A 14,155-nucleotide genomic window follows, 5' to 3' on the forward strand; every position below is an offset into this window, starting at 1 on the left:
CAAGCCACCTTATTATCAATTTCACTAGCACTCCTCTATGTTGCTGCTCTATTGTTCTTGCGAGGTTTTGGTGGTATTTTCATACTACTCTTAATAAACCAGGAGCCCCCCCCCCCCCCTCCATCACATGCTGGTTTAAGTAATTATCTCTTAGTAGGTGAACAAATTACATTTCCTTTCTGCCATGTGACCTTTTCTCCTTCCAACATATGTCCTCATACTTAAGTCTCCATATAATAATTACTTGTCCTGCACTCTTCATGCTAATTTTTGGTGCACACAATCCACATCCTCTCTTGCATTCCCTACCTATAGCAGCACTAACTATATATTTTGTCTTATTGGCCTTTTTGTCTTATTGTGTCTTATTCCTAAAATGTACTGTCTTCCACATCTCTGAACCTTAACCATTACTCTCACGTTTCCCAACTCAGTTTTTTTGTAGTGCATTAATACACAGCATTAATACTAATAATTTATACATTAATAATAAGTTGCATTAATACACAACCAGTTTGTCATCTTCTCAGTGAAAAATGCATAATCTAATATTTCACAATACTGAGCTGCATCAGCCTATTTACAATACTAAACAGTGTCAGCCTATTCCAATACTCTCTCTCTCTCTAAGATCTCTGTGTCACTTTCACTTACAGTTGTCCCTGTTTTATCTTAACATTATCAGCAAACAGATATTACCCTACAAATCATCAACCACATCGTTAACATACAAATTAAACATCAGTAATCCACATGAAAATGACAAATATTAATAAATGCTACTATTATGAAATGTGCCTGAAAATGGATTAAGAATAAAATTTTCTTTTATCATTTCACACAATCTCTTACCTAAATCTCTATGCCGATTCATAATGGATTCACAATTCAATTCACAATGAATTTAAATGAAAGAAAACTAAAAAGATTTAAAAGAAAAACTATATCTGTTCATTACTTACTGTACTGAATATATTTTAGTTTTTCATATATATCTTTTAAATTTGTAGCTACTGCACCCATAACTACATCACAGTGTCCTAAAAATAATAAATACATAGATATAAATATAAATAAATATGTATAAATTCCAAATGAATATAAATAAATAAATGTATATTTAATATTATTCTTACGTGACACTTCCAAGGAGTTCAAGCACTCATCGAGGGAGGGCACCTATTCTACAACTCTCCGTCTCCACCACTCAATCTACCAACTACAACTACCATCATCATCATCTACACCAATGCCATCTACTACCCACCACCAATAATATTTTTGCAGACAATCACAAACATCCATGCCCGTGGCAGGATTTGAACCTGCAACCTTTTGGCTGGAAAGCAAATACACTAACCACTCAGCCAACCAGGCATGGCATTTATTATAAATAAATATATATATATTTATATTTATAAATGAATATAAATAAATAAATAAATATTTACAAATGAATATAAATAAATAAATAAATATATATATATATATATATATATATATATATATAAATGAATTTAAATAATATTGGACTTAAAATGTCTATTGAATAAATAAACTTTGAGTTTAATCAGGTGAAAATAGAACAATTGAAACATGGTTTAATGAGATTGTATCCTGACGGAAATAGAAATTGATGGTACGATGTTCTCCATGAGCAGGACTTGACAAATTATGCACATTCCTACTCACCACACAAAAAATATATCCATCCAAGATCCCCTCCCCCCAAATCCATTTTTTTAAATGATACATACCAATAAGTCAAAAGGAGTTTCATAATATGATCAGTAGTGCTGTATCATGGTTAGAGAACATTTCCTTTGTGTGAGAACAGGAGGATCTGTAGAGTTCTGAAGCATAGGTATTCAACCTTTAGGTTAATGATAATATGGTCAGATTATAAGAAGATAGCTGTTTGCAGATGATGCAGAGCTGGAGAGAGTTTCAGAAGGATTTGAACAAGCTGGAAACCACCCAGCGGACAAATGAATGAAGATAGCAGCATAATACAGCAAAGTGTAAGGTTTAAACTTTGGGGTAATATGAAAGGATGTTTATTCTATGATCAGCTATATGGGAGAAGGTAAAGGAGGCAGAGGATCTTGGGATGATGGTCAACAAGTTCTTTAAACTCAGAGGACATGCCGCAAAGTTGCTAAGTGAAAATGACCTAGAAGATTGCTGTAATGGTTCTGTTGTATAAAGTCCCATTCAAACAACATCTGGACTATAGCACATAGATGGTCTCGTATGATAAGAAATACTATTGATGGTTTCATATGATAAGAAAAATTTAGAAATAGTGTAAAGGTGAATGGCAAAGATGATTTCAAGACTTTGGCTTTGAGGACAAATTGATGGAACATAATCTAGGAAACTTAGTAAGTAAGAGAAGAAAAATTACATGATTTTAACATATAAGTTGTTGAGAGGCATTTAACAAACAGACTAGGGATATTTTCCAAAAGGCAGAACAAAGGGAAGGGAGAAGAACAAAAGGTTATTCCTGAAATTTGATCAAGGGAGCAGTAAGCAATGGAGTGAAAGTGGATTTTTTTTTTACGTGGAGAATAGCACTTAGGATAAGAGACTTGGTATGATCAATGCTTCTTGATTTGACTGAAGATCTAATAATAATAATATAGACAAACTGATAAGAGGACACATTTTTTGACAGACATAGTAGATTATGCAGACAGAATTAATTATGTGGAAGCCATGTTACCATACTTGACTGTAATGGATCATGGAGTCTACCACGTTAAGATAATACACATATACCCACACAAAACCTCTGTAGCTCATTCAGTACTGACAATGTCCTTTGACTGAATATAGGATAGGATGTGAACAACTTTTATAAGGTCTTATTATTATTATTATTCTTACTGATCATATCAATCATCAATTAATTATCATTGTAATATTTCTTTTATTTTAGTGTAACTTAGACTGGCTTGTCATGTGAAACTGTTTGGAAAACAGGGAGTAAGTATGATGCTCACCATGAAGATGTTTGGGATAACAACAATGCATTAATTAAAGCTTATGATCATGCAGCTTATCATGTTAAGAAAATTGCACAATGCAACTAAGAATCTGTTAGCATTAATGGAAAGAATATCCAAAAATCAATAAAGAAAGGGAAAAATAAACTGAAATGAAAAGTTGGAGACTATTGTCAAGCCATGTTTCTGAAGATGGCCAGTTTTATGAAGCTCATACAAGAGTTGTAAATAAAGTAGTGCCAACACTGTTAGGAGATGTAGTTGGTAACTGAAATGTTACTCTTGTCAGATAATGGGCTGTGTGTTACTTTGTGTGCATGTACAGTATATACAGTACATGCACACAAGGTAACGCACAGCCCATTCTAACAAGTGTCCTTGTGTTGAAAAGTGGTTAAAATCAATGTCTTGGTGTGCGACACTCTAAGATATGTTCACAATAAGATATGTTCCCATGATTCGAGGTGCAGATTGCACAAAGCAAAACTGTGGGTGATTGTTATCATGGCTTTAGGAAAGCCTATGGTAACTACCATACTGGAGTTTTTGCAAAACGAGTAAGTCCATTTTGTGCAGGGCGACATCACTCATATGATAATCACTGTGCAGGATGACTTCCATTTCAGATGAGCATGTTGAGCTTATTTGGGAGCATCTCACAATTGATGCCAGTTTGTTTGCCAGAAAACCGGGATAAACCACCAGTGTTTGGCACATCCTAAACGAGAGGCTCAGTATGCACAAAATTTCAGCTCGTTGGATTCCACATCACTTGACTGAGATGCAAAAATGGCACAGGTAAACAGTTGCTGGCCTCCATCTGGAATGATACGAAAATGAAGGAGATGCATTCTTGAATTGCATCATAGCCATTGATGAAACTTGGCCAAGGGTTTATGAGCCTGAACTGAAGAGACGATCCAATGAATGGCACCATTCAGGATCATCCCATTTGAAAAAGCTTTGCCAAGAATCCAGCAAAGTTAAAGTCATGCTGATAGTCACTCACAGTGTTCAAGTGTGATTCTTTATCATGCTGTGCCCCAAAGACAAACTGTCAATGCACAGTACTATTGATGATTTCTAGAGTGCCAGTTGCATCTGGCTTTAAGGAGAAAAACAACCATAGTTGTTCACAGGTTCTCCACTATGTTTGTTGATAAATTGTAATTGGTGATAGAGATGTTGTACAGGTGGCAATGGGTAGTACGGGGTGTCTACAAAATTGAAATGCAGGAATATGTAAAGTTTGGGTTGTTCAAATGTTCCAGAGACTCTACAAATTTCATCCAGAATTTTTTTTACAAAAACTTGGTGAGTGTTCCTTCTCATTTGTATAATTTCGACACCATGGTCCATACACTTAAGTAGTGGTAACATGTTGAAACTAGGATGGTGCAATGTGGACACCCTGTATTGTAACACCCTCCATATTCACCAGATATAAATCCTCAAGCAGTAGGTCACACTATCACTAATATCTAATCCTATGAACATACCTTAGAGTGTCACACACTGAGACGTTGATTTTAACAACTTTTCAACACAAGGACACTTGTTAGAATGGGCTGTGTGTCACCTTGTGTGCATGTACAGTATATACAAATGGAACCTGTATCTGTCAAGAGGTATCCAGTTGCTACCACAAATTTGGAAATAGGTGCAGAACATGGCAGAAGATTACAGTGGGATGTAATTGTACAGACATGATAAATAAACTCTTTTACATTTTGTGCACATGTTGCAACTACTTTATTTACATCCCTCATATTACATATATTAATGAACCAGAAGGGTTAGCTAGAGTTCAGTATGGTAGCTATGAAAATGAAGATGTAATTTTGCAGGATTTGTAGCTATCTCAAGGAAGAAGTACTAGAATTCATCAAAAAGAGAAAATGTGCCCTACCATACCGGAGTTTTGCAAAACAAGTCAGTGCATTTTGTGCAGGGCAACATCACTATACAGGATGACCTTCCATTTTAGATGAGCATGTTGAGCTTATTTGGGAGCTTCTCACAATTGATCCAGTTTGTTTGCCAGAAAAACTGAGATAAACCACCAGCGATTGGCACATCCTAAAAGAGAGAGGCTCAGTATGTGCAGAATTTCAGCAGATGTAATTTTGGAGGAGTTGTAGCTATCTCAAGGAAGAAGTGCTAGAATTCATCAAGAAGAGGAGTCTAGAACTGAACTTAATAATGAGGACTATAGCTTAAACCAGAGTTTCCCAAACTGTGTTCCATGGAACACCAGTGTCTGTGGAAGGTGAATAAGTAGTGAGGATGTTGTGGCCTTGCAAGAAGACTTGAATAAATTGAGTGATTGGGCACGGAAATGGGGGATGTGAGTTCAATGTTGCAAAATGTAAGATTTTAAAATTTGGAAAACAAAGATGGGATGCAGAATTTATGCTTGGTGAGAATATATTGTTGTAGGTAGAGGAAATAAGAGATCTGGGGGTGATAGTGGATAAGGATCTAAAATTCAGGGGACACATCGCCAAAATTGTGAAGGCAACACAAAGGCTTCTGGGAATGATGTGGAGGACACTGACGTGTAGAAGTAGGGAGATTCTTGTTCCATTGTATAAGGCTTTGATAAAGCCACACATAGACTATTGTGCCTAGATTTGGTCACTGGATTTTCAGAAGGATGAAGAGATGTTGGAAAGGGTCCAGAGGCGACTGACTAAGGTAGTTTCTGATCTCTGGAATGTTGAGTATGAGGAAAGATTGAGAAGATGTAATTTGGAAATAGGTGCAGAACATGGCAGAAGATTACAGTGGGATGTAATTGTACAGACATGATAAATAAACTCTTTTACATTTTGTGCACATGTTGCAACTACTTTATTTACATCCAGATTTACATCCAGATTTACATCTGCAAATTATATGTAAATATAATTTGCAGAGTCTGGTGGAGAGGAGGAAGAGGGGAGATATGATAGAGACCTACAAGTTGGTAAGGGGTTGTTATAAGATCAATGGTGGAGAAGTTCTACAGAGAATAGTGGGAGATCAGGGGAAAACCAGAGGTCATCCCTGGAAACTGTATAAAGAGGGTGTGAGTAGGTAAGTGAGAAGCAGGTTTTTTACGTGCAGAGTTGTGAATGATTGGAATGCCTTGCCTGAGAGTGTGGTGTCTGCAAGGAGTTCGAGTGTGTTTAAGACACGGTATGATGAGATGTATGTGTGATAAAAGGACCTCCCAGATGAGTCTTTGACTCCATGAGGTCTTGGGGTAATAATAATAATAATAATAATAAGTGTTCTGCGAGAAGTTCTCCTGGAATTTTTCATTTTAGTTTTCTAAGCATTTTTCATGAATAAATATTTTATAGTGGAAATATTCTGAGGAGAATAATATTCGTGAATATGTCGAAAAGCTCAGACCCAGAATGCCTAATAACATCTGTGTAGCAAATGTTAGTGAAGAAGCCGGGTATTTTTAAACGTGGAAGTATTCATGAATTATTGTTAATTTTCACACATCGAAACCGTTCAACATTTGAGAAAGGGAATACCACTGTTTATGACCGATCATAAAAATTTCCTGCAAGCTGATTATAACAATGGGTGACATATCCTCTGTTCTCAAAACTGAAAGAAATAACATCTGTGTTGCAAATGTTAGTGACCAATCAGCAAGAAAGAAAAATTTTCCACTAAAATTGAAGATCAAGGTAGTCTGTATCTGGTTCTCAAATCTAGTAATACTGAATACTTTCTTTGCAAGTTCGTATTGTAGGGTGAAAGTTTCGAAACTGTAGCGCCATGATTTTTTAAAAGTAATCTGCCTGCAGATTTAAATTTTAATATGAATAAGAGACAAGGGACTTTTTTTAATTTTAGTATTAAGAAATCTCTTATTGAAGGTGTTTGTGACTCAACAGATAGTGAGTCATCCACCACCAGCCTACAAAGTGATCTCCAGGATGTACAAAAAGGAGAGGAAAACTACCAGCACACAGGAGAAAAAGTCTGCATTCACTCGTAAGTACTTATAATAATATTATAAATTTTTGGTAATCAGAATGGGATATGTCAATGAAAATCAACACAAATTAATTTAATGTTTATGTTTAATTGATGTTTAATTAATTATTAATTAATAATTAATTATTAATTAATAATAAAATGTATTAATTAATACATTATTAAATACCCAAGGTGTTCCATGAAAATTTCAGGATTTGAGAAGTGTTCCGTTTTCGGAAAAGTTTGGGAAATGCTGGCTTAAACAGTAGTAGAAAAAATAGGGCTGCATCGTAAAAAAAAACAAAAACAAGGACAGAGCCAAAAGTACCATAAAAAAGGAACTACAGCTCCATCTCCTTATCACAAATGGTTTCAGATTCCACCACTACTGCCTCCTCCTCCTCTCCCTATAGGGCCCATGGCTTCAAATTACTTTCTTCCATCTTTAAAAATACCACCACTACCACCACCTGGAGTTTTTCCTTCTGATGATAGACAGGTATCATGATGAAGCTTTGGCATCAATGTTGATGTCATGGTATATGACTGGATACCATACCTGTTATTATCAAGATCTACAGCAATCTCAAATGAGAGGTAACTCCTCATCTAGAATTAACAAAAAACGTCGCAGCTGCAACTAGTGTTATATATTTTCTTAAAATTCTCCTTCTGAGAGAATATGTTTGTATAAAAGTTTGCAGTTTTCTTTATTAAAAAGAAGAAACAGTAGAAACCTGGCATTTGAAGATGTTTGAATGTCTTTTTTTTTGTCACAGTTTGTATTTAAGGAAATGATTGATTGTAGTACTGTAATATTTGTACATTATGCATTGATAGTGCTATCAATATTGCAAATGAAATCATTGCCATAATCTTCTGTAAACATTTACTAATTCAAACCATTAAAGAAACTGCTAACAGCATTTTTATAGTACATAGATCTAACTGCCTAATTCTTTATGCTTTATTCTGTAGGACTTTTTTTAATATAAAATCATCATTTTCTCCCTCAGCATTATTGTTTCATGATATAGGCATATGAGACATTAACTCTGTTATAATGTCAGCACCTCCATAGCGCAATTGGAAGAACGACGGTACATTGTGCAGTTCGATTGGAATAGGCCTAAGTTCGATTCTTGTCGCAACAGGAGGAATCTTTATCTGGACGATTTCAATTGAAGGTGAGTTAGCCGATCTCATATAGAGGTAGCAGGTTTTTTTCTTCTGGAAACTTGGGTTTTTTATCCCACATACAGACAAATCGGCCCTTCAGAACACATGCAATTTACAGACAAAAAATACTAGTTGTTGTGGTGGTGGAGGTGGCAGTAGATGGTGTTGATGGAGATGATTTAGTAGTAGAGGTTCCGTGTAGTGGTTGAGACAGTTGTAGGTGTCCTCCCGCGATGTCTTCGGACTCCTTGGAGGTATCAGGAATAATAATAATAATAACAATGACCAATATGGATATTAATGAATATGGATATTCTTCTAGGATAATGAACCTAGAACATAAAGCCTTGTTAGTTTTTATGATAAATAGCAGAGACTAGTAACAGTTCATCAAATGGTGATAATATATTATTATTTATTATATGGGCATCTCCATGGAGTCTGAAGACTCATTGTGGGAGAACCAATTTATCACATCTTTCCTTGAAACCATTAACAGACAAAGCACTCACAATTGACTCTGGAAATCCATTCCACTCATTCACAACTCTCCAAGCAAAAAATCTAGTCCTCACATCTCTACTAACTACATGTTTATTCAACTTCAGTTTAAACAACTGAATATTTTTTTTTCAGGTTATTTCCTATATCATTTATGTACAAATTAAACAGCAATGGTCCCAGCACTGAACTTTGCGGCACACCACCAGTCACCTGTTTTCGCCTAAATTCTGCTCCTCCATATACCACCTTTTGATAACTGTCCAGCAGCCACCCTCATCAATTTAACCAGTGTCGTATCAATCCCATTTGTTCTAATTTGCATAACAGAGTTCCATGCGGTATTCTGTCAAATGCTTTTGCAAAATCATAGTGTAGCCATATCTTTTATCCAACTCAGCTGTAACTCTATTATGAAAACTAACGTTTTTATAATAGAGTAACAGCTGAGTTGGATAAAAGATATGGCTACATTACTAAGGCATGACCGACCCTTCACAAAGACATGTTGGCCATCATACAGTATCATATTTTATCTGTCCATTCTTGAATTCTCTTTCTGGACCTTTTTTTTTTTTTTTTACCACCATGCCTGAGATAATGATTGGTCTATAATTTGCTACTGCAGTCTTATAGTACCTCCCTTATACAAAGTTATTTTACCCTCTTTCCACTCCCTTCAAACTCTACCAGAGTTCAGACATAAATTAAACAGCATTGCCAGTTGCCTTGCACATTCTTGCAAAACCCTAGCTGATATCCCATCTAATCCCACAATTTCTTGTGTGTATGTGCTTATATGTATAATAAAAGCACATACACCCAAGAAAGATATTTAATTAGCCAAATATTTCGGTCTGAAAATTGCAGACCATCTTCAGAGGCAATACAAGAACAGTTTTAAAATACAAGGTGGAATACTAACAATAGATCGTTTATAAATAGACCTGGATTAGAAGAACACCAGTCGTACATCCAGTACCTTGAACCCGAACAGTCTGGAATTGCAGAACATGCCATGAACACCAGACATAGAGTTAAGTGGAACAAGACAAAAGTCATTCACAAAAGGCGGACCTAAACAGATCTGATGGTCTACTTCTTTCCCCCTTGTGGGAGATAGTACTTTATAAAGCAGCAAATCTTTCCTAACATTGGTCGATTGGTAGAGCCTCTGCTAATAATGGCTCAGTTAAGTTTCAGCATGGTTAGTAGTTGGAAGGGAACCCAATCGTTCAATGCTGTTAGCACACACTCCCTCAATGAGTCTTTGGACTCCCTGGAGGTGTCAAATAATAATAATAATAATATTTAAAAAATAAATAAAATATAATAATAATAATAATAATATTTAAAAAATAAATAAAATATAATAATAATAATAATAATTATGATAATTGAATAATTAAATAATAATTATTTAATAATTAAATAACTAAATAATTAAATTTAAATAATTAAAAAAAATAAATAAAAATAAATAAATAACTAAATAATTAAATTTAAATAATTAAAAAAAATAAATAAAAATAAATAAATAATAATAATTAAATAAATTTAGGAAATTTAACCTTAGGGTGGTGCTTTGTGAATTAACAGTTATTGTTTAATTAGCCTTGTACCTGTACTGATGATGCCTGTGATACTCAGGTGAAAATTTTACGAATAAAGAATAATTGACGTGAGTTAATTCCGTTATTATAATAGTTTGTAATATGTCTACTCACGGTATTTTCCTACTGAAATCTATATACAGCATAGTTTCTGTGAGAGGGGACTTGTGATTTATTACTTAGCGCCGTTTTTATTCCATCTGTCTCTAATTGCACTATTTGTTGAGAATGACACAGACTGCAAAAGCCTCTGTACAGTACCTTATTCAGTGATGCAATAAAACTAAATTCGATACTTATAACTACTTGCACAATACGGGTAAACACAAATTTAACTAAGATAAAATTTCATTTTTAGGTCCCGCGGTAAAAAATATGAAAAAATAAATAAATAAAGGGTTACTAGAAATTGTAGACCGCGTTATATCGAAACCGCGTTGAGCAAGGTATGCTACAATTTGTAGACTACATTATATCGAAACTGCATTGTATAAGTACCGCATTATATGAGGGTTACCTGTATTTACATTGAGATTCTGCAATATCCTAAGAATCTCCAATTCATCAACCTCTGTTTCCACATTAGTGTCTGACTTTGATGTTTAGATATTTCCCACTAGCTTTACTGCTTGCCTGCAGGAAGACAATCAAGCAGTGTGTTTTGCTGTTCAGGTTCTGTTTGAAGAAATAATTTTAACATTTATGGTTTTTACCAGTCTGGTTGAATAAGATAGCATATCCCCCTCCCCATCCAACTAACATGCTGTGGGTATAGATGTTTGCAAATTTCTTTAAGTGGGAGGTGAATTTTCATTCCCGATATAATATATTCTGTATGATAGGACAGAGTTGAGAAGAAAAGCTATCATTGCTAACAAGTTAAACAGGTAGGTTTTCATTGACTTGTTATCATTGCTAACAAGTCAATGAAAACCTACCTGTTTAACAAGAGTCTTGCAACAGTGTAAGTCCCAAAGGAGTGGAAGGAAGACAAAACTGTTCTACTTCACAAAGGTAGTGATAAGGCTAAGGCAACAAATTATAGGCCTATCTGTGTATATATATATATATATGAAGTTGTAGTTAAGGCATTGGAGAGGTTGGTGGGATATAGGATACAAAAGTGGTCGATAACAGTGGTATTTTTTGTGTTTGTCAGCATGGGTTTGTTAAAGGGAGATCATGTTACACAAACCTGCTTATGTACTATAACAAGGTGACGAATGTATTGGACAAGGGAGATGAATGTACAATGGATTTTGAATTTATTAGATTTAGAATGTATTGGACATATTATTGAATTTATTAGATTTAGAATGTACTGGACAAGGGAGATGAACGTACAGTGGTATACTTAGATTTTGCAAAGGCTTTGATGGATTGTCACACCACAAATTAGTCACTAAATTGAAGCAGATGGGATTGGATAAGTTGTGTATAGGGGATGGGCACTATGTTGAAAGAGGAAAGTCATTGGTGGTGTGAGGATCAGTTTTAGCACCGATGTTATTTAATTTGTTTATTAATGATATTGGAATAGGTTTAACTGGTGATATACAACTGTTTTCAGATGATGCAAAACTGGGGAGTGATGAGAAATCAAGCAGATGTTGTGACCTTACAAAAGGACTTGAATAGAAATGGGTAACAGTATGGAACTGTCAATTCAACGTTGCCAAGTGTAAGGTTTGAAATTTGGTAGGCATAACAGGATGAAAAGTATACACCTGGTGGGAAAATTTTGGAGGAAGTTGAAGAGATAAGAGATCTTGGAGTGGTGGTGGACAAGGATCTGAAGTTCAGAGGTCACATTGCACAAGCTGTGATGGCATCACATCACATCAGATTATGTTAATGATGAGGAGAACTTTAACTTGTAGAAATAGAGTTCTGGTTCCTTGTATAAGGCCTTGATCAAGCCTCATATAGATTACTGTGCACAGATTTGATCCCCTCATTTTCATGGTAATGAGGATATACTTGAAAGGGTCCAGAGAAGACTGACTAAGGTGGTCTTTGGAATATGAGGACAGGAAATGCAGTTTGCAAAGATTTGTGAATAGGAGAACGAGAGAGGATATGACTGAGACATTTAAGTTGGTAAAGTGTTGTTACCAGGTTAATGCAGAAGAAATCATTCATAGAAGTTGTGTAAGGAAGATGTGAGCAGGTTCTTTAATGGAGAGTTATTGGTCAGCAGAATTGTCTGATATTGTGGTGAATGCAGATACATTAAATGAATTTAAAGCATGGTCTGATGAAATTTGTGTGTAACGTTTTTGACTCCTGTGATGAGTCTTTTTGACTTCACAGAAGTCTGGTGATAATAATAAAGTGTGAAGAGAGTGAAGAGAGTAAGAAGAATGACAGCAGTGAGTTGAAAGACAAAATGTATGATAATGTGACTGGCGAGGCTAGTGTCAAGAAGTATAAGTTACTTTAAGAATGAAACTGTGACAACTGAAGAGAATGACAAGATGGCAATGGGAAATATAGTGCATTAAGTGGAGTTCTCCACAGAATAAAATGTGAGATTGAGTGGTCGGAGAAATGCCTGTAGGATGGTTTAACACAGAAGCAAAAGAAGGGAAGATGCAAGGGAGAGTAGAATATGAAAGAGCAAAAATATCAGAATATGGATCACCTTTTTTATGGTGACTCATTGATAAGAGGTGTGCTTGAGTAGAAGATGATGAAATCATGTTTTCCAGGTGCCAAGACTGCCAAGATTAAGGATGTTAATGATGCTCTAAGGATGCAGCAAGCGAAGATGAAAGAGATGTTTATTTTGACTGATACAGATGATTTATCAGGTAACAAGTATGGTATGCAACAAGATATGAAAGAGTTGATAGTGCATGAAAAAAAGAAGAGTGAGAAATTAAAAGTTATGAGTCTACTTCCAAGGCATGATACAAGCAAGTTGAGATGGAGCTATGATTGTGAATGAGTCAGTTCACAGATTGCGCAGGAAGAATGGTATGGAGCTTATGGATGTCTGGCGTGAGTTTGATGGAAGGAAGAATTTATATATGGTGGATGGCTTGCATCTAAATGGATGTGGTGTCAGGAGCTTTTGAGAAATTGTTCAGTGAGAGTTAGGAAGCGCAAAGTCAGGGAAACTAGAATGTTTAGGGGAGGATGCAGGTGAGTGTGGTTCCAGGAAACCTAGAGGTTAATAAGTGTGAGAGTGATCATGTGAGAGTGATCATTAACTTTAGTGGGCTAAGTAACACACATAAGGGGTACTGGGATGAAGGGGGGGGTATTGCAGTTTATATATACTAATGCCAGAAGTATTTGAAATAAAGTTCAGGAGTTTTGGCATTGATTAGCACAACTTTTGCCCAAGTTATAAGCATTAACGAGACTTGGTTGACAAAGCATATAGTTATAGGAATAGGATGCAAAGATTATGGTATCTTCAGAGAGAACAGGATGGGGGGAAGGAGTTTTGCTAAAGATAACAGATGAACTGAAGCCAAAAAGAGAAGAAGTAGGAGAGCTGTTCATTTGTATGTAACTGGTGGCTGCAATAATCTAGAGAGATGACATGCATTGGATAATTAGCACAATGAGTGCAAGTCAAGTAATTATTGTGGGAATTTCAACTACGGTGATACAGATTAGAAGAATGAATTATCACAAGGAGAGAAGGAAATGGAATTTATACAGCTGCTGAGAGAGATAATTACCTAAGGTATGTAATGGAAGGGACATGAGGTTCAAGAGTGCTGGATGTGATCATAGTCTCAGAGAATGTAACAGTGACCAATCTGGCTAATCTGTCTCTGCTTGGGGAAAGCAATCATGTAGTCTTGATCTGAAAGACTGTCAGACATGCAGAATTTTCTCTCAAGAAGGGAT

The 14,155-nt window shown here is 35.5% G+C and overlaps 1 protein-coding gene across 2 annotated transcripts in view; it reads right to left on the reverse strand.

Annotated features, from left to right (window-relative positions):
• Nucleotides 1-14,155, reverse strand: part of LOC150108059 (cystathionine gamma-lyase-like) — a 228,190-nt gene that overhangs the window by 59,051 nt on the left and 154,984 nt on the right. For both annotated transcript variants that reach the window (XM_090415555.1, XM_090415556.1), the window contains exon 7: nt 963-1,040. In XM_090415555.1, the coding sequence (XP_090271681.1) occupies nt 963-1,040 (78 nt within the window). The remainder of the gene's footprint in view (nt 1-962; nt 1,041-14,155) is intronic.

The sequence above is a fragment of the Typopeltis vanoorti genome, chromosome 3 (genome assembly GCF_054136105.1).
Source record: "Typopeltis vanoorti isolate ZY-2024b chromosome 3, IOZ_Tvanoo_1.0, whole genome shotgun sequence".
Classification (NCBI taxonomy): Eukaryota; Metazoa; Arthropoda; class Arachnida; order Uropygi; family Thelyphonidae; genus Typopeltis; species Typopeltis vanoorti.